Source organism: Orbicella faveolata, unplaced genomic scaffold (genome assembly GCF_042242905.1).
Source record: "Orbicella faveolata isolate gen_17 unplaced genomic scaffold, um_ofav_v1 contig_46, whole genome shotgun sequence".
Lineage (NCBI taxonomy): Eukaryota > Metazoa > Cnidaria > Anthozoa > Scleractinia > Merulinidae > Orbicella > Orbicella faveolata.
Window position 1 is genome coordinate 21,826,198 of NW_028301576.1, and position 21,080 is coordinate 21,847,277.

General features: G+C 37.6%; 2 protein-coding genes across 3 annotated transcripts; both read right to left on the bottom strand.

Annotated features, from left to right (window-relative positions):
- Positions 1-281: 281 nt before the first annotated feature.
- LOC149098875 (uncharacterized) lies at positions 282-6,014 on the bottom strand. Of its 2 annotated transcripts, XM_089278746.1 has the most exons (5): positions 4,797-6,014; positions 4,032-4,103; positions 1,796-1,867; positions 988-1,059; positions 282-482 (listed from the first exon to the last, which is right to left on the bottom strand). In XM_089278746.1, the coding sequence occupies exons 1-5, from the start codon at positions 4,850-4,852 to the stop codon at positions 332-334; spliced, it is 423 nt and encodes a 140-aa protein (XP_089134872.1). In that variant the 5' UTR covers positions 4,853-6,014; the 3' UTR covers positions 282-331. The 2 variants fall into 2 exon arrangements, with proteins under 2 accessions (XP_089134872.1, XP_089134873.1); XM_089278747.1 differs by lacking the exon at positions 4,032-4,103.
- A 375-nt stretch (positions 6,015-6,389) lies between these two features.
- LOC149098876 (uncharacterized) lies at positions 6,390-20,842 on the bottom strand. Its single transcript, XM_089278751.1, has 6 exons — positions 20,743-20,842; positions 19,445-19,495; positions 17,824-17,918; positions 16,707-17,075; positions 12,860-13,093; positions 6,390-6,713 (listed from the first exon to the last, which is right to left on the bottom strand). The coding sequence occupies exons 3-6, from the start codon at positions 17,882-17,884 to the stop codon at positions 6,583-6,585; spliced, it is 795 nt and encodes a 264-aa protein (XP_089134877.1). The 5' UTR covers positions 17,885-17,918; positions 19,445-19,495; positions 20,743-20,842; the 3' UTR covers positions 6,390-6,582.
- Between the last annotated feature and the right edge of the window lie 238 nt (positions 20,843-21,080).

Sequence of the window (21,080 nt, forward strand, 5' to 3'; positions counted from 1 at the left end):
ATCTTTAACTTTGAAAGATTGGAAAACAAACCCTCGGGTAGTTTTTTAATTTCGTTGTCATCCAGCTTCCTGAAATTAGGTAGAATGTTGTTTATCTATTGTGCTTACTTACATAATTATTTTGGCTTATTTAGGTTTTTTTTATCCTGTTTACATTTAAAGCAATGCAAATAATATGAAGGATTTTAAAAAAATACAACAACAACAAATAAGTGGGTTTATCTTTCGTAGCAAGACAACTAACTCCTTGTACCTTAACAGTGTTTTTGTCGAGGTGTTAATCTGTTAATATTGTATTCTTTATTCATAAAAGCCTTGCCGTTCTTTATTATCAATTCAACACTATATTTACAGCAGGAAAGAGTGACTTTTTATCATATTTGTTAAGAGAAAAATAAAGATAAACGTACAAGAGACGTAATTGAGATAGTCCGGTGAATATCCTTGGAGGAAGACGACGAATGGCATTCTGAGACAGATCCCTGCAAACAAAGAAGGAAAAATAGACACGTAAATATATATTTTTATGAAAGACATTAAAAACTTGTATATAATCGGGAGATGTTAAAACTGTTGTAGTGACACAAAATGGTCTCGTATAACGTTGCGGATATACATGTAAACACTCCCAGTTGCCCCACATTATCTCTTTCAGCCTAGACATTATCCTCCAGCTACCCGCCCCCAGCCCCGCATGTTTAGTAACATTTTTACGTCGTTACTGAAGTTCAGTGTTTCATGTGGTAATGTACATTTAAACGTCACAATTGCGTCATAACCGCTTGTAGCTCGTTTGTAAAAAAACGCTTATAGGCATGCATATTCTGCTAATTCTTCCTTAAGGTATCAATCTGTTAACGTTTTATTCTTAATTCATAACAGCCTTGCGTTCGTTATTATCACTTTAACACCATATTGCACAGCAGGAAATAGTGACTTTTTATCATAGAGAACGTATTTGTTATGCGAATATGAAGATAAACGTACAAGCGACGTAATTGAGATGGTCCGGTGAATATCCTTGGAGGAAGACGACGAATGGCATTCTGAGACAGATCCCTGCAAACAAAGAAGGAAAAATAGACACGTAAATATATATTTTTATGAAAGACATTAAAAACTTGTATATAATCGGGAGATGTTAAAACTGTTGTAGTGACGCAAAATGGTCTCGTATAACGTTGCGGATATACATGTAAACACTCCCAGTTGCCCCACATTATCTCTTTCAGCCAAGACATTATCCTCCAGCTACCCGCCCCCAGCCCCGCATGTAACATTTTTACGTCGTTACTGAAGTTCAGTGTTTCATGTGGTAATGTACATTTAAACGTCACAATTGCGTCATAACCGCTTGTAGCTCGTTTGTGAAAAAACGCTTATAGGCCTCGGGGAAAAGTCTCCTATTTTTCTCTCAAGACCGCCTGGTATTCTAATAGAGACCGCAATGCGGCCTGCGACATCATATTGAAATTCCGAGTATTTCTAAATCACTAGCGTGATCTGATATGTTGCGCAGCAGTCACTCGCTATATTTCTGGCGTACCACGCGTAAAATTGTGAACCGTTAGATAGCAGGTAATTTGAGGTGGCTTTTGAAAAGCAACGAATGCCGAAGTCGTTCGTTCAAAACGTCTTTCAAAGTCACTATACGAGTTGTTTGTAACGTTTCTATAGGTCAGTGTCAGACACAAATTTAAATGTATATTGCTAATATCCATCCCTGACTGCTATGTTAGCATTTTAAGTTCAATGTGTTATTTAGTATGTACAGAACGTAAATGTGTATACTTACAAGTATTGCAAGCTCGCCAAAGCAGAAAAAATATTTGCTGTCAAATTCTGAATATTATTTCCCTTTAAGTATCTGCAAAACAACAAGGAAGAAAACATCAGCTAGGGAGCAGCAACCATAACAATTATTGTTAAGTTCACTATCGGGGGACCCTTCTTCGGAAACTAACTAGGTATCCAATGTTCTGACGTAAAGTAAAAAAAATTGCTTGAATCGTCTTTCACAAGATTTCCAGGTTTGCTTTTCAAGGGTACCTATCTTATTCTATATATATATGGGACGGTACAAAAAAGCTTGGAAATCATGGAGGCGACGTTGAAAATAGTGATACAAAACTGAAAATTCGAAATCTTTATAATTTCGCAGTCACTCTGCAACGTATGAAGGACACTTAATATACAGAACTGACTGTCCGTGCCTTAGAGGTAGAGATTAGTTTATTCTGGTGGACCCTTTTTGTGTGCTTATGGGATATATTAAAGCTTTTGTTTCGTTAAGTCCGTGTCTTTGACTTGTAGGTAAATCTGGGCTAATAATTCATTTAGGCAATTAACAAAAATGTACCCATTTATTGAAAAAAATGAAATTATGTTTCTACTATTTTTTAAGCGTCTTATAACATTGATCGTAGCCTAAGTATTAGGCTTTTCATGCTTGCGGGGTAAAAGGAGGAAATACACGGCAAAGAAAAGCCTGACACAAGGGTCTTTATTGCAGTCTTCCACCTTCTCATAGCGTGAACAGCGTCAGTGTGCGTATAGCTGGTTTTCACATGACGTCACTAAAATTCGAACTACGAAACTATTGATCTTCCTGAGATTTTACTTCAATGATGTATAAGAGCAGCTGAAAACTAATTTTCGTACAAATTTTCGCTCCGAATGGGTTCTTGGTTTTGTGATACTCTACGCTTGAATTTCTAAGCTTTTGCGGTACGCGGCATTTACATGACGGCCTGGAGAGCTGTCACGATGGTTAAAAAAGTGACTTATTTCGGGGAACTTGGCTATCTGAACAGTTCATGTCTTAGAGAAAGTATTATTTTAATGTTTTAGAGTTCGTCGAGGGATAAATTCACGCGTTTGTAGCAAAACTCAGTGACAGATGTTTCTGTTGGTTTCTAGCCGGCGTGTTGGTGCCCATACGGATGGGCACCAGCATGGCGTCTCCTTACAAATCTCTATAAATTTGGGTAAAAAATTTCTCCGCATATCTCGCGTAAGAAAAATTGCTGTGACCAGAATTTTAGCGAGAGTCTTTGCATATTTACCTTCTTTCATTTCCCAGATTCTGGACTTTGTCCATTGACCGGTTTTGATTTTTATTTTGATCTATTTTGAGCTGCGTGACACTGAAAACCAGCAATTAATCAATCAAAATCGTTTCCGGTTGTCATGTTTAATTGCATGCATCACAGATCACAACGGCGAGAGTTTGAACAAATAATACAGTTACGTCCATGTTTGAAATGGTTTCCGAAAATATTTGCACAATTTGCCTCGAAAATTTTCACACAGAGTATGGTAAGTGTGTCACCACAGTAACGCTTTTTTTTCCCTGAAACTTCGAACAAAGAGTTTTCTAATGTTTTGTGTGAAAAACCTGTCATTCTTGTGGAATTATTTCTCGAGTTGAGAATTGTTGTCATTCAAGATAGTGAAGACGGCAAAAGGTCTGTTCGCAAAAAATGCGCTAGGAAAATAGTGAATTGCTACAGAATGTTCGAGGAGTTACGGGAGGCATTTGCGGGTGGTAGGGCACTTGACCAGGCGAAGGAAAGCGCTCCACGAACTCCTTCGAGAGCTGGTCTTAGAGGTTCAATTCCTGTTCGACGCCAGCGATCCCCAACAGGAGTGACTCCAAAGGCGAAGCGGCAAAAAAAAAAGGCACTTGTGAAAATGAAGCTGAAGAGGGTCAGCGAAGACCTTCAACAAAGAGAGCTCTGTTTTCTGACCAATACTCTAAGCTCGACGATGAAATATCAAGCCTGATGAATATCGCGACAGAAAAGAATTTACCACAAATCGAAATACTTTCACTTCCGGTAGTGTGACGTTATGTTGCATTGTGTATTACCCAATCAGCGTAACATCCAGATTTTGGATGTTTGACAGAAGCCAATTAAAACGTTTGTGTCAGGCCTTTCTCTGCAATTTCCCCCTACCCCTACCCTCTTGCTAAGAAAGGCCAGATACTCAGGTTACATTGATCGAATTTCGATGAGCTACAAACTTACAAGTCTTGCAAACTGAACAAATCTGAAAATACGTCTTCTGGTAGTACTTCTATTTCATTTTCACTGATATTACTAGGAACAGTAAAGAAAATTATTTACAATCAAGTATGGCTATGATAGAATGACGATTATGCTGTTGTTGAACCACTCCTTGGGCTGGTAGTGTGGGGAGGGGGTGGGGTAGTAATCTGCTACCGGTAACTTACAGTTTAAGACTAATAAATTACAAAGTGGTTGTTATGCAACTCTAAACATCAGAGAAAAAGCTCACTCAGATAATGAATGAACATGCAAGTTATAAAAGTTATCTTGTTTTCGAAACAAAGCACTCATCGGATCGCTCTACCTTTGCACGACAAGGAAAATAAAAAGAATAAAGTGAAAAGATAACAAAAATAATAATAATAAACCCAAAAACAGTACATAGAAAAGTAGGGGAAAAAGCAGCTTTCGCTTTAGCCTACTCTTCTCTTGTTCGTTCTAACTTCACGACCTAATTAAAACGTTTCTACTGTACAAAAATATTCCCCTGATTTTATTTGTAAAGAATTGACTAAACTTTAGGTAGAAAAAGTAAGTTTTGTGTATCTTCGATAATAGGCAAAAAATATAATAAAAATAGCACGTGATGACAAAGGTCACATTTGAACAGGTTCCTCAATAGAGTGTTCTTTTAACCAAGCTCGAAACGTTCGATTTTCTATTTCACCCAGGATTCCCAGAAAGGAGCCTGTTCTCAGACACTTATTGTTATTAGGTACTTACAGGCTTTTAATCGCCACCATGTGTCGGAAGGCTTCTTTAGGTATATAAGTTATCATGGTCCCATTTATATTGCTAATTCATAAAGACAAACACGATATTAGAAGTGTGATGTGCCACATGACCATCAATAACACCCGTTATAATTTAAGGGTGGACCTTATATTTATAATTAAATAAGGGCTCACAGTCGCAGTAAAAAAAGGAGTTGAAGTTGCTTACATCCAGGAGATTTACAACACAACTGTTATGAGTTTATCACATGCAACTTAAAGTAGGCCATATTTTAATTTGAATCTGCTTATTACGTTTTCTTATGCCCTTCCGTTGAATCGCAAAGAGATGTAATCTTCTCTGACGTGAAGCATTTCTCCCAGGAATTCGTGAACAATGTTACTGCAGTGCATTTCCCAACACCCGGACGTAACAGATGCGAAGCGATAGCCTTCCCCAGTCCCTAGAAACCACAAGCCAATTGTCGCAAGTTTCTCTATCGGTACCGCTGCCAGGAATAGAGTGTTTCTTTTTTGTTATAACTGGTGAAAGAATACGGAAAAGCGCTTGAAAGGCCTCAATGCTCATTCGGAAGTGCTCTCTATAAAAGTTATCAGCATGGCAGGATTTCTCGTGATTTCCTGAATGAAACCATCACTGATTCAAGGACAGTTCATTTGACCGCGATGGAGAACATTTTGACGTCTACGCAAAAATCAGCATCTTGTTTGAAAGAACTCACCCTTGGAAATTTGCATAGTGTTTACAGGAAGGAAGAAGAACTGCCTTAATTGTGAGTATAGATAAACGAAACAAAAGAGAAAGAGAAGAATCGAGAAAATAAGAACAAGGTCCTCGAAGGCTGTCAGTTTGTTGTTTTTATAAGACATTTCAGTGCGGCCGCTCAATCACAAAGTATAGCCCCATTATTTCATCATAACCAACTTCTAACCGAGTTAAGTTATTTGGAAATTTTAACCAGGTTAGTGCGGCCGCAGCCAGTCTATTTAATCTCGGTGGGAAATCTAATATGTCTTCTATCTGTCCTCTAAAAGGTCGAAAGGAAATTTCAAGTAAACTATTTTTAAGGACGTTCGCGATAATTGTTTCTGCGCATCCTTACTTCGCACGCAAATTCACACGCCACGTCATGCATCGAGCGCGCGCTAAGTAATCAAATGAACAATCATAGAGCAGATGGCCATTGCTATAGCTTTGCCTGGATTTAACGACCTTGGGCGTTCGGTGACTCCTATTTTTCATTTGATGGATCATGTTCTACGGTTAGCGAAAAAAATGAAGAAAATCTATCGATTAGAAGTTTTAATTTTTTGCAAAATGCACCATCGAATTCCGTTCTTGTTAGTTCTTCGTTTACCTGTGCGGGGGGTTCAAATGCCTCTTGAAGGGTTTTGGAATTATTTACGCAACAGATCCTCTTCTACAAAATATGACTAAGATCGTTTGCTTCCGTTGACTCGCCTTCAACATTTTTAACTATAAACCCCTGCAGACCATGCTGAATTACGAGCGCCAATTTTTCAAAATCAGGGTAGTTTTCCACACGTCTTATCTCTGAAGCGAAGTCCGTGACCCCCAATCTTTTTTTTTTTTTTTTTTTTTACTTACTTTTTTTTATTTTGCATCTTTGACACAAGTGACTCATTATCTGACTGCAGTAAAAATTAAACAAAAATCTATCGACTGGAAATTTTCCGCACGACCGTCCTTAAGTCACATAGGTCAGCAACATCATGGTCGATACACATAACCATAATCTAATAAGAGAGTACACTTACAGGTTTGTTGTTGTCGTTGGAAGACACTTAAAGATGTAAAATGATGAATTTGACGTCCTGCACTTAACTTTGTTTTCAACTTGGCCGTTCCATTTCTCACCATGGCTGACACACAGATTTCTGCAATCTGAATGCAAATGAAGGAATTAAGAGCGTGTCCGATGCCAAAACACAAATGTTTGGTTTGGACAGGAGCCATAATCGCGGACGGAGACCGTAAGTCTTGGGATCCGTGCGCACCTATGATTTGGGACATTTTTTTTTGGGGGGGGGGGGGGGAACAAAGTGCACCACCCTGACGTCATATATACACGCGCAATTTCACCAGTAGTTGCCAATCGTTTTATGGAACAGACAGACCTGAGCCGTGGACACCGTTCCCACTCCTCTAGCTATGTGATGAATCATTTCTATTAGTATCACCCAACTAGTGGACTAATGGAAATCCTGCATTTTAATTGGCTACGCGAGTAGCGAAATTGGCGAAATCGAACGTGACGCTTTCTTTAGTTTTATTCCCAAATAAATATTTCTTCAACTTGCATTTGCTAGCTTTATTATTGGACTAGCTGGGTGATACTAAAACAATTAGACTCTTCGCCCTTAAGGACCACGGGTCAATAACCCATTCGGCTACGCCTCATCGGCTATTGACCCGTAGCCCTTGCAGGCTACTGGTATAATTGTTAATTAGAACATTGAGAATGAAATTGGCGAAATTGTAAGAATATGTTAAGAATATACCCACGGCTGAGGCCTACTCTGGGGCCTCATGTCGCCTTAGGTCGCCTAGAGCCGCCTAAAGTCGCCTAGAGTCGCCTCATGTCCCCTTAAGACGCCTAAAGTAGCTATTCGTTACGCAATGTAAGAAAGGTTTTCACACCCTCAAATTGCCCCTGTAGAAGGACATTACACTTAATAACCTTCATGTTAAGGTAAACTCCACTCCAACCTTAAAGAGGAGGGGCACGGTGGCCCAATAATTGGTGCAATGGACCCCTATTGGGGATCATTACATTGTGCTCGTACTCTCACAGTGTCTCTCCTCGCCCAGATCTATAACTGAGTTCTGGTGAGGGGAGGGGTGGGAGAGGTGCAGCAGATGTAACTTCAAGAGATCATGAGTTGATTTGAGGTAGGCAATCAGTTCAATAAGTGTGCTTTCTATATTTTTTTTACGCCCGTTTCCAATGCATTGGAACCATCTAATACTCCTCTTAAGAAGCTGAGGATCTGGCAATTACGTGAACATGGCTACCCTGCATGGAAAAAACCTCATATTATAACAGTCCTGCGCTTGTCTAGCCTCCATGTTAGCGTGAATTATTTCTTCATGTAGACAATACTTAAATAGGAATGACAATCTGATGAATACTCTTTATTTTCCCTAACAGAGACAGCTTTCTATTTTGGCTCAGTTCTTTTTTTTCTCTTGTATTTTCAATGTAAAAGAGTTAATTAAGAAAAAAAGATGACACTGTTGTATCATCAGGAAATATATTACATATAGAAAGAGATAAAATTTTACTGTATTGCAATAATTTCATTTATTACTTTTGTTGGGATACTACTGAATCAAACTCTTCAAAGGTCTACAGTGTGTAAACAACAACAATGAGAGGTGTTCTGGGTCATCAAGGTAAAAAGAAAAAAAGGAAATTAAAGTATTCTGTAGTAAAGCTCATTTTTCTCTTTTACGTTGGGCAGTTAAAATATGGTCGTCCAAAGTCAATTGAGCCGAACTGAGGCTACACTTTAAAATACTTTGCTTACCCACTGTAAAAGAGTAACAAAAGTGGGTCATTTCTCCAGCAAAAATCATTGTTTGCATTGTTTCCACATTCGACAGCTGTGAAAGTTTGAACTTCGTAACTGGACGAACCAACTTGCAGCATAAATGTTTTCCTATCTTGACCGTTAAATTCTTTTCCTACATTTCATCGTCGTCAGTTTGATAAAGCCAGGTATTCACATCATCTTATATACTTTGCGTGGACTGTGCTACTCTTACTTTCACAAGGTACAGAAAATAATTTGTGATCAACTCTCAGCTAACATGCCGCCAGCACAATATTTTGATCACGTGACAGAATTTGGCCCCATGACAGTGATCATAGATCATGAGAGTAATCATACTAGTACACGCGAGCACAACACGCGCGCAAGTGTGATTACTCCGAGATGCGTTTACAAACCGTAAGAGAGAAATAACTAATTAATCTGCGCAGAAAGGAAACAAATCGCTAAACTGATTCTCTCTGAAAGTTAAATTGGGTGATTTGAAATAAACGTACAAGAAGTCCTTGGTTTCCGTTGAACTGACGTCATAAAATGAATGAAGCTGTATTGTATTGCTCTCCTTAAAAAACCTTGGTACAGCTGTACCCGCTTGTCATGAAACTTATCCCGGCGACACAGTTCGAGGAAAAAATAAAGAAAATTTTTCAATCAGGCATTTTGTGGAAACACTTGGCGGGAGAGCTCGAATTTTTTTGTTATCTGATCAACAGTGGTAAAAAAAAAAATTCTGAAAAATAATTCGGTTCACTCTAACTGGGACATCAAAGTCTTCTGGAACCTCCACAAAAATCAACATTTCTAAATTCCAATTCGATCGGGAATTCGAGGGCCACGGGTTTGTCTGGCGTAACACTGTTGTGTGTTACCCTCGTTGAACAAAGTTAATTTATTAATTTATTTTAGTGTTCTTACGATGGACCTTAGCATGTGGTATTGGGATGTTTTGTCTCACTGAGGCAAGATAGTAATAAATCGATTGGGTCCCTGAAAATGACTGAGCAACTTTGCAAATTGGAAAACTATTCCCCAAAGTCGCCTTAAGAGAGGCCAACAGCTCAGATTTTGTCACGAGCGTTTTCTGGGTGCTGATGTAAAATAAAATGCAATAAAATCATATAATGTTTTCAAACGAATTGTATTTTAATTTACCTTTGAAAAGTATGGTGTATTCCTTCCTTTTTCTGACAAAACTAGCTAGCAAACTAAGAAAAACTAATACCAGACACACAGTTATATCAGGCTGGTCACATCCGTTTTGTTTAACTGAAATACACTCACTATGCTCAGTCTGTGATCTAAGAATGTACATAGCAATATTTTCAGCATAAAGTGGGTATAAACATAAGGATATCCAATCCGGGTATAAAAAATATACATTCATAGTTATTAATACAAAGAGTGTATCGATATGCCGGTGATTCGAGAACCAAAATTCATGAATACGCAGTGATCTCGACTTCGACTATCTTGATGTCACTGATCCAAACATTCAGTTCACTTTGCAGGAAAAAAAAAAAAAAAAAAAAGCTCCATGAAAAAAATTCCATTCCTTGACACCTGCCTACATGTGAACCAAGATGACTCAAGGAATGTCTATGTACCGCAAAACGACCCATTCTGTTCAAACCTAAATTTCCATTCTAACCATTGTCTACAACAAAAAAGAGCTGCAGTTGACACTTGGCAGAGCATGCACGAGAGAATCCGAAGAATTGTGTCATCCAATAAAGTCAGCAACAACAACAACAACCATTTTATTTTGCTTACTACATAGAATATCATATAGCAAAAATAGATTTAAACTTAAATAAGCAAAAAAAAAAAAAAAAAAACTACTCAAAATAGTAAGAACTAAACGAGCTGAATAGTTACAATATTATTATGCTTCAAATAGGTTGTAGGAAAAATAAAGAAAAGAGGAGGGAAAAAATACATTATTATTATTATTATAAGAATATCTTAACAGGAGAATATATTATAGTGTCATACATCAAAGAGCATTTAAATTACACGAAGTCCCACTCGTCCGAAGTCCCACAAGTCTTTTAATTCTCTGTTCAGATCGCAATTAGCACATGTTGAGGGAAAAAAAAAACAGAAAACCTTAAAAAAGTGAGGAACAGGGTAACAAAGCTCTCTTTGAATAGAGGCAATGACTTCGAATAAGCCAACACCACCCCCACCCCACCCCCTCGCCCCCGTCTCCCTCAACGACCCAAATGAAAATGATTAAACCGTTCTTTACATTCACATTTATAAAGTGGCTGATCAAGTTCGGTTGAGCTGAACGAAAAAATTAAAGATCTTCAAAGATGGCGCAACGTTTTTCTTTTTATTATTATTGGTTTTGAAACAAGTCTGTATGTTTATAGCAGCACTGATGGCTCTCCATGGATGTTGAACGGCATTTTGAGTAGCTTTCCTAACAGCCTGTCTTTATCTCTGATGATAAAAGCGGGAAGGCCGCGGATATTCTTTTGTTTAAACCGCGCATCGAAGCAGCCGAACAGATGACACAAAACTGGACATTTTGAGGAGGCACCTAGATCCAATTATCGTCTCTTTTGTGTACGTGCCAACCGATAATGTTAAGAGCGCTTGTTAGCACGCGAATTCGAACAATTGAACAAATTGACCAGTTTCGATATATTAAAATGCAGCCTAAAACAATACTTCTCAACACGAGGTTCCAGGGAATACCTACAAAGCTTGTGGGGTTTATTCCCCAGAGCGGAGGTATGGGGCCAATCAAAATCTTCACAAATTCCGAGTAACAACAAGTACTGGCAAACAAATGATCTCATTTATGGCCATTGACCTTTGGCAAGAAATACCATACAAGTTTAAAGATATAAATCAATTTGCTTTCTCCAAAAGTGTGAAAAACTATGTTCTATCTCAGCAATAGGTAAGTTTCCACAATTCTTTTAGCTCTTTCCGTTAGTAATCCGTTCTTCTACGCCCGTGTTTTTTTTTTTGTTTTTTTATGTTCACTCAAACGAGATGGAGGATAACTCGATGACTTCGCGGTTCTATTAGCCTCCATGCACAAACTATACACCATTGCTACCTTTAATTGTTATATATGTATCTTTCTTTTCTTTTTTCTTTATGCTAATATTGTAAATTCAAAATGTAAGTGCGAAATAAAGTGAAGTTGAAGTTGAAGTTGAAGTCAAGTGCACATCACTCCAATAGAATTCGACAGATGTAGCAAGTTTCACGTGCCCGTGAAATTATTTTTGACAGGTATGTTTAACTTTGCTGTTTTCTTTTAGTTCAGAATGTATTAAAGTTCGTTCGCGAAGTTCGCGGAGAAAGCTCGTAAGTTCAGAGAATTTTGAGGCGAGACGTAGAGACGTGGTGCGTAGAAGCGCATATTGAGGCTTACGATACTTCGCTATTAAACTCTCGGAAGCGAAAGGTCTGCAAATAAAACGTGGAGATTTACATCAAGAATGTAAGAGAGCACAAAATCGTGTCATAAGTGACATAAATGTAGTGGTCATTTCCTATTTCTCTTGTATTTTATACCTGAACTTACGACTTTAATCTTCTACTGCTGTATTTATATCGATATCGCTGCCACAAAATATATCTCTGAAAATATTTGAAAGAAGTATCTCAAGAACCTCTTTTTCCAAATTTTAACTCATAATCGATGGCAAAACGCTTAGCTAGATATTCCTTGCTGCATGATTTGGAATTACGTTAACACATAAAATATCTTTTGTGTTTCAGAGAATGTTCATCAATTGTGAAATGACTCAATTTATGAATATTCCCAAACAGTGAAGTTCCCAAACATTTTATGGTTTTTTTGGGAGCTTTACGGATAGCGCTCACTACCACGTTAAAATGATCTGAATTTATTGTTGCTCGTTTTTTAATTTTTGTTATCAACTAAACTGTATGCAGAACACTGCAAAATATGAACTTTACTTAGGACGGAGTCACGGAGATAAAACAAATGCCTAGTTTTAATACATACATTGCATACATTACTTTATTTACCCACGGATTTCAGAGTAGCTTATGGAGCTAATATCTCCGATTATTTAACCATCAGCTTTGAGACTGATAATTGTAAAACATAATGCACTTGATTTCACTTTCACAAGGCCGGCTTTTCTTGTTATAGAAATACTAAACCAAAGAAAACTAATTAAATGTGCATAAATAAGTGTGAAATGGCCATCTTCACCTGCAGGGGTTCCGCCTTACTTAGAGGGATCAAAATATTTTGGCCTATACTATTTTCGCCATAATCATTTATTCACCAAGCCCAACAGTTATGCCAAGTTTGAGTAAAATCAGTGATTTGAGCTGTATCACCGCAGCCCCTGTCTGGTTCTCTCTTGGACATGCTCTTAATCGCTCTTATCTTGTTTATTTTACGAAGGGAAAATGATAATGATGGCTTTCGAAAACCAAAGAATTTCATTGTAGTTCCTACAGGAAAATATATCTTACCTACAATAGTAACCGGTAAGTCTTTGGTGTCGTTACCAACTTCATTATTGGCCACACATGAGTAGTTTCCAGTTTCATTTAAGTGAGTCATTACTGAACCAGTTCCATTAACCAATAACGTGGAGTTCTTAAAGATGGATATGCTGATAGGTGGTGATCCTTCGGCAGAACACCAAACAAAGTGACCTGGTGCCGCCCGCACAACTGGGACTGAGATCAATATTTTCGGTTTATCTGCATATGTAAAGGTAATGCACAAAGAGAACAAACTTAATTTTATCTATTAGACTATAAAAGGCCTTTATTAAAAACTCTTTCATTAATAGTAGCTTTTTATTTATTTCTAGATGTCTAGCTTGCACTGTAGTCCAAACGGTAATACGTCATGTAACAGACAAGGTACCGAGCATTATTTATTAGCTTGCCAAATATCTATGTGAAGTCAGGATTGTTAGGTACACTGACAGCGACAGTATGTTATCAGACTTGTTTGACTATCACATGTGATTTGGACCCAGAATCTAACGTTTCACTACAATGCGACTACTCAAACCGGGCCACTTGGAACAGAGTTGACCAATCCGAAAGTTATCTGAGGGCAGAGGATGTCATTCTTTTCTTGTTATGATGTTGTGAAGTTCAAGAATACAAAGAATCGTCCAACTCAATATTTAAAATAGACCAATAAGGTAGCGGGAAGCTATGGATCTCTTAGTAATCTTGGTAATTTTTTTGGTTTATTTTCGATCCTAAATGCAAGAACTGTCTCACAAACAAGCAACAAGACGAAAAACCCTGTCGAGCGGAGCTCTTTGATACTCGGTGTACACATTTTTTTTTCTTAACATCTGTCATAACTGTTTTTGATCGAAAACGTGAAATTAAAATTCAGTTCACGAAGACACTGAGAGGAACTGTTCTGATCAGAATCCTTCAAAACACTTCGCAGGTGCTGACAACTTTTTAACGAGCTGCGATCAGCTCAGGGAGCACGGGTGATCTGCAAGATTTTATTACCGGAAACAGTGTAGCAAAAAAAAAAAAAAAAGGAAAATACTAATGCTTAAAAAATTTAATGGATTAAAACTTGCCGATAAAAAAAGATTACATTTCCAGGCGTTTCCTTTCGTACTGGTACCACCTCCCCCGGGGAGGACCGGATATGTCTTTTCTTCGGTCTTGTCTTTTTAATTTCATTGGCTTATTTACGAAAAAAGTTTGGCCCTTTTTTCCTTAAGGTTCTATTAGATCAGCTTTGTTCCAAAAGGATCAGTTCGAGTAATCGCACTGTAAATCGGCAAAACGTTATAGAACTTCACAGTATAATTTAATGGGAATCCGAACCATCGAGTTTGCATTCGAGTTCAAGCTCGAGTTCGAGTTCGAGTTAGACTTCGAGTTGGACTTCGAGTTGGAGATCGAGTTTGACCTCTGATAAAAAATATAAAAATGCAAATAACAAATATAAATAACAAAATAAAAAAAAATGGAGGAGGGAATTATATGCTAATTACATGGTCATATTCTAACCATGAGCCAACGATCTCTGTTAAGAAAGTCGAGTGGCGTGACGCGTAATGCGTGACTCATCTTGTGTTAAAATAACAGACCTGCATAACGTGGTATGATCTGAGGTCCTGTCATCAGCCTGCTTGCTGGCCGTCGTGGAATTGGCAATGGAAAGGTAAGTTTAATTTACTTTATGAAGACTTGCAGTTGAAATATTTATTTTGGAATGCAAATTAACGCTGAAACATGCCCCTGTTTTCAGCGAGGAAACAATCATAGAGACCCGGCATAGAGATAACTTCATCGCTAAAGAAAGATGATCATCAGAAAGATACACGTGGTGATACAATGTAAGTCTTCCTTTTCATCATGGATCAAAACGGTATTTCAGAAGAGATTGAAGGAAGAATTGCCGTTTTGGGATTTTATTTTTCTGTACGTGGCTTTATTGCTTATGCGTCCGTCCGAGTGGCACAGCACAGACCTGCCATCTTGACGGGTAGGCAAAGCGGTCAGAATTATAGTGTGCAACTGGAACGATGATCCTGCTGGTATACGTTAAAACAATAGTGATCTAATCAGCTTCACATATAAAATGGAGAATATAAAAGCAGAATCCGACACAACGTAGGATGATTTTTTGAAGGTATACGATATTTCGGCTAGCCAAACCAGCCTTCTTCAGGTACAATGAGAATCGTGGTAACATGAGGACGTGTTTTTATGTAGCATATTTTCGTAATAAGGGAAACACGTAAAACTAATTGACAGTGTAAATTAAAGATAAGCATATAGTAAAACAAAATAATAATGTTCAGACCATCGGGTCAATTGTTCTGCCTTTTTGGATTAAAAAAAAAGCTTCTCTGGCCTTACGGATGGAGTATCGGTTGGAAAAGAATTTTTTGATGGGGATTAATTGCATGTCGTGGCAGTGTGGTCAGGAGATGACAGGAAATGTTCTGCGGCTGTAGTAAGTTTAAATTTGTTGTTAGGGTTATCTATGGTAAGGTGGTGTTCGTTAAATCGGTCTTTTAAACGTCGTTTACAATAAATGGGAGAAACGAAACGACGTTTAAAAGACCGATTTAATCAACACCGCCGTATAGGAAAATTCTCACTGAAGAAGGCTGGTTTGGCCAACCGAAATAGTACACCTTCAAAACAATCATCCTACGTTGTGTCGCTTTCTGCTTTTATACTCTTTAGGATTTACTGTGTTTGTATGAGAATCCGATGGCAAACAACTTTTCCTATAATGCCCCTTAGAACGTGAACTCCTCTATTACCCCAAAGATTTGGCCTGGAGGTTACCTGTCTTCTGTACATTATCTTAAGCAAGTAATGAAAAATTTGGAATTTTCTTTTCCAGCCCGCGCGGGTACTAGCTGGCCAGGGATATGTTCTCTCATTCATACATCCATACACTTTCAATAGCTCCGATCAGTTCAATCCAATTTAATTTAAAACGATTCAACAAATGCAAATGTTTTCTATTTCAGTTTACTTAACACTAGTTGTTTTTTCGTTTACATTTAATGACAGTACTCGAGACTGTAAGATTAAGTGATTTAATGACTTTAAAAACATTAACAATGTTAATAGTTACAATTAATTTTTAAGCTTTTAGTTTAAGTGGACGGCAGGTTGTTTGTCACACTGTACCTTTATCTAACTATTTTTTGGTAAATAAAGAAGAATAAATATGTTGTTCCAATATATTTCTTATAACTTTTTTTTTAACTTTAGTAAAGTGAAAAAAAAACAAACAAAGCAAAAACAAAAAAACAATTGACTGCTGCCGGGCTACAAAGCCGGAAAAGCTAATTTGGTTGTTTTGTTTCCATTTGTTTGGTCTTTGCCTATCTTCGCCTTTATCTCTTGTCAAATCCATTTCCACTCGAAGTCTAACTCGATCTTCAACTCGAAAACCAACTCGAAGTCCAACTGGAAGTCTAACTCGAACCCGAACTCGAACTCGAACTCGAGTCCAAACTCGAGGGATTACTTCTCCCTAATTTAATGGAGTGCGTCGTTTCATTTGTTTTATATCATCTATAATTCTTTCACGAAGTCGTTGTTCGTTAAAAATTCCCATAAACCACGTACATTATGCATAAGGAGCTGACGCCTTAACATTTTTAGTTTTCTTTTTTTTTTTGTTTGTTTTTGTTTTTGTTTTTTGTAGTAGGGTATTTAGGGACAACATTTCTTAACCTTAGGGGCGTGTTCTATAATTATGTTTCTCCTTAATACAATTCCTACAAAAAGAAAAGGAAATCAAGTATCCTTCCTCAAATTTAAATTTCACTGAACAATTCGTAGGTAACAAGTTTACCTTTAGATGAGTTAAATGTGTAAACACCCTTCAAGTTGCAAAGGGTATCTTTCCACCAATAGTCCTGTGTTAGCTCCACCAACATAAAACGGCCACTTGACTGTATGATGAAAGGTCGCCTTGCTCCGGTAAAAACCCCTAAAGAGGTGTCAGTTGTTTTTTGTCCATCATAGATTCGGATCAAATTCTGCCCAAGCTCTTGTGAATCAGATAACTGAAATGTCTCAAATTTCAATCTGATGGTGTGGTTCAGTGGTGCCGTGATGACCGGGCTGGAAGTGCCGTACCAGTACCAAGATGATTCAAATTCGAAACTGATGGACTCGCCAGAAGGTCCATTAACGACAAAGTTGCATGTGGAATACACAACTATAAAGGGAGATGCCTCAGTATTAGATAATTGTAAAACAAAATCCAATTTGAAACACTGTATTTTACTGTCGAAATAGGAAATTACGGAACGAGTCGAAATAAATTATTTCTTAATTTCTTGCGAGTCATTTTAGCCAATTAACGGGTGCGCACAATCCTCCATAGGAAAAAAAAAAGATGGCGACTAGTACCTTTACCCATAATTCTTAGCACAAGAAAACTTTGACGATCCTCATAAAAACGTACAGAAAAGTTCTAAAACCGTCAAACCTAGTAGACACAATGCCGTTACCACAGTGACAAATACTGCAAAAATGTGGCTTTGCTTGTACTTTACGGGCAGTGTAAACCTTACAAGGTATTGTGGGAAAATGTACAGCCACCATCTTTTTTCATACGAAGTATTCACCACCGTAATATTATGAACAGGTGATCTAAAACAACTATGGCTCTTTTAAAACAAACTTTAATTTCTTGTCACCTTACATGTTTGAAACCTTGCTGTCGATTTAAAATAATTTAATTGTTCTATATTTGTCACTCCCTTGAGTTTATGCAAAAATAAATCCAAATTTAGTCCTGATCTCATTAGCCTTGCAGCAAACCCTCCATGTGTGCGCCTTTATTTGCACGGATAATTTGAAAGGATTTCTATAGTCCTCATCTTTAGTTTTTACCTATATATAACTGCAAAATTAGTCAATCTTGCGTAATGCTTTGATAGTACTGTCCACAAATGACTTACCTTGCGGATTGCACAGTAAAATTGCAATCAAGACTGGTGCTGTATAAAGCCAGCGTTGCATCTTTAACTCAGTGGAACAACTCCAATGCTATGAACTGAAATGATATGAATGCTCTCAAATGTGATTGATAAATCTGAGAGGCCAAACCTAGTAGCGAGGAGATATATATAAACGCTTTCCACTTCAAATCATGCCTTAATCCATGTACCTCTGATGGTTAATCCCGCTCCAAACGAGAGCGGCAGTTTTCATAGATATAGTCATATTATTTATATTCTTTTTTCAGTCTTGTAAACTTTCGTCCTTGTTAAGAACGGGCCTTAGGCAAAATGATTTCATTGAAAAGTTGACTTTCTTGCTAACCATAGAGAATGCTGATCTTGATAAAGGGACGAAATATGTGTTTTGCCAGCTGGGACCTTAGCTGTATTTTAAATTTTAAAGGTAACAACGGAGCTCTTCGTGTAAGCTGCAGCCTTATGATAGCAGCCCTATTAGCCACCCCAGTGTGATTATTACAAAAAAAGCGATTAGTACTGGTACCGCCTCCCTCGGGAGTGCGGTGGGGCGGTGGGGCGGTGGGGGGAATTGTATTTTTTCGGTCTTGCCGATGGTTTAAACTTCTCGTCCGTATAGTCATCGCAGATTTCGAAAAATCCCAAGCGCATTTCGAAGCTCCCGGTGCTATTATTCTAAAATGGCCATATAAGGTTATTTTGAAATCGTATAACAAAGCCAGTTGTGTTCAAACTCGATCCGTTTTTCTTCATAAACGATCAACATCGTGCACCTTGAGGGCTTGCTACACAGGCCTAAAATAACTATCAATTTTTGAATACTGGCTTACAATTAATACAAATAGCTGGCTTCAAGTGGGGTAAGAAATAAAGCAAATTTGAGCGGCTATTTAACCCAAGAATAAACCATATTGAAAGGAAGCCTGTGTGATTAGCAAACCGGCAGATCCCAGATGACAGATGACAGACATTTTAAAATGTGGCATTACTCACAGATGATATGACGTCATGATTGATACATAAAATTCTGATTGATTGAGTCAATACTTTAGAATTATAAGGCGGAGGGGGGTGGGGTGAGGGTCAAAGTGCTCAGGTTCACGAACGAGAAGTAAACGGGCTATAAAGGGTTAAGAAACAAATCACCTATGGCGAGTCTTTCTTTTAATAGATGAGCGCTAAATTATTCTTTTACTGGACATCTTAGGACCAAAAGTCGTAAAGAAAAACACTTTTCTTGAGTTATCCCTATCAAGGAATACTTAGTACAGAGTTCCCTATGACTGGATTTTTAAACAGTTGCATGATGTGCCTAAGTTACAAACTGTTCTCTTTATTTCAATACTTGCTTCTTCAGTAGGATAGGAAAGTAAACTCATCTTGTAGAAATTAAACAGCGGTAACGTGATTTGAAAAGCAAACTTTCCGTTAACTTTTGATGTCTTTTGTTTATGAGCAGTTTCAGATCAAATATGTTCTTACAATATTGGACCGATGAATATCGTTTAGAAACAAGAAAAGAGCGACAGTACTCTAGCTGGGAGGATAATAGCGCTAACAACAATAAAAAACGTTCATGGAAACTAACCCAACCTAGACTTACACTTATTCTCGATCCCCAGTGAAATTTCTTTCCAAGGCAACAGCAACTTAACTACAAAGAGAAAGACGAGTTTAATAGTTTAAACCAACATATGTCTAGCACACTTTTGTTTCTTCGAAACGTCAACAGCATTTAATCGCGGCGAAATCCTTACTGTGGAAAAACGAAGTTAACTTTGAAAAATTTATTCACTTCTCAAAGGCATTTTTTCTGTGAGACGAAGATCGAGTCTAAAATGGTCTTGTTGTGATTCCAGATAAATTTAGCCTGATGTTGCAAACATGCGAGTGTTGTCTCAACACACTAAGGTAACCACGCATAAGAACTAAATAGCGCTTAACTTAGTATTGAAGCATTCAAATTGACTTCGCATTTAATTCTAAAGTTCTGGAGGAAAGATTATCAGCATTGGAAGTAAAAAATTATCGGGAAACAATGTTCCTCTCAAATCTTCAACCGAAACAATAGGCCATATTGGTATTCTCGTATTGGACTGGAACTAGCTTGAAATGGAGGCTTGTGCGGGGGAATATCATCAAAAAGAGACAAATGTCATTTACAAAGACTCCCCGCATTAGCTTCAGTTGCATGCTAGTTCCATTCCAATACCGAGAATACCAATATGGCCTAAACCGGACCACTGAAAACAAAACAAAACAAAACAAAATAAAAACAACAACAACAACAGAAAACAATTGAAAAAGTCTTCAGCTTACCTCAATTGTAAACCAGATGCTCTCGTTTGTTTGCTTATTTATTTTATTTTCTTTTTGTGAAATCAATAATTTAAACTTTAACATGTTTTAGAAAAGCATACAATACATCTAAAAACAGATAAAATGATAAATGTAGAAGTGAATACGCAGTTATTGACGCGTAAGTGTATTTTTGTAAAGAATGATTCTCCGTTCAGCAGAAATTTCTTTGTCGCAATGTCTTGTAGTGCATTCCTCAACAGCTCTAGACAGGCGCAGAATCTATACAATAACTCGATTGAATACTTTCAAAAATAACAAAAAAAATCGGCGCAGTGCGAAAAGAACTTTTGGAACAAATTACCATTATTGTTTGAAAGCGCCTAAATAATTGACTATAATTTTAATGTAAGGTCGAAAAAACCTTTCCACAAGGTTTTGAAAATTCCTAGGATTGTGAGACTCCTCAAACGAGCAATTTTTAATAGTAATGAATATAAAAACATAGTAGATCTCAGTGGCAAAACAATGTTCTTTAAAACAAAAGGATGATATCTACAGTAGACAGTAGCAAGAAAAATGTTGACAAAGACTTCAACTCACCTTGATATCAAACTACATCCTGGTGAGTGGTCTCTGAGTAAACTAACCCAGTCACACTTCGAAGAAAACTACAATGTTGGTCTAATGCAAAAATAACAAATGTTCAGTGTAAACAAGAAGCAAACAAGATGTCAGGCGCCCAAGGCGGCTCTCGGTGAGTACTGCTCTATCGATAGATTATTTTCACCAACAACGCAACTGGTTCGGAACTTTTTATTTTCCTAAGACCTCCTTTCAGCTGCTTTACAATGTCATTTCATTCCTATGAGGGTAGACAGAGTTTATTCGAAACACGCGATAGGGGCAAAAGTTATCGTGTGAAGCGTGAAAAACAACCA

Excerpts from the sequence above, each read along its gene's own strand:
- LOC149098875 (XM_089278746.1), bottom strand. The coding sequence starts at position 4,852 with ATGATAACTTATATACCTAAAGAAGCCTTCCGACACATGGTGGCGATT. Across the intron at positions 4,104-4,796 it reads ATGGTGGCGATTAAAAGCCT|TAATATCAGTGAAAATGAAA; the intron begins GTAAGTACCTAA and ends TACTGTTCCTAG. Across the intron at positions 1,868-4,031 it reads TTGTTCAGTTTGCAAGACTT|ATACTTAAAGGGAAATAATA; the intron begins GTAAGTTTGTAG and ends GTTGTTTTGCAG.
- LOC149098876 (XM_089278751.1), bottom strand. The coding sequence starts at position 17,884 with ATGCAACGCTGGCTTTATACAGCACCAGTCTTGATTGCAATTTTACTG. Across the intron at positions 17,076-17,823 it reads TTTACTGTGCAATCCGCAAG|TTGTGTATTCCACATGCAAC; the intron begins GTAAGTCATTTG and ends CTCCCTTTATAG. Across the intron at positions 6,714-12,859 it reads CTTACCGGTTACTATTGTAG|ATTGCAGAAATCTGTGTGTC; the intron begins GTAAGATATATT and ends ATTTGCATTCAG.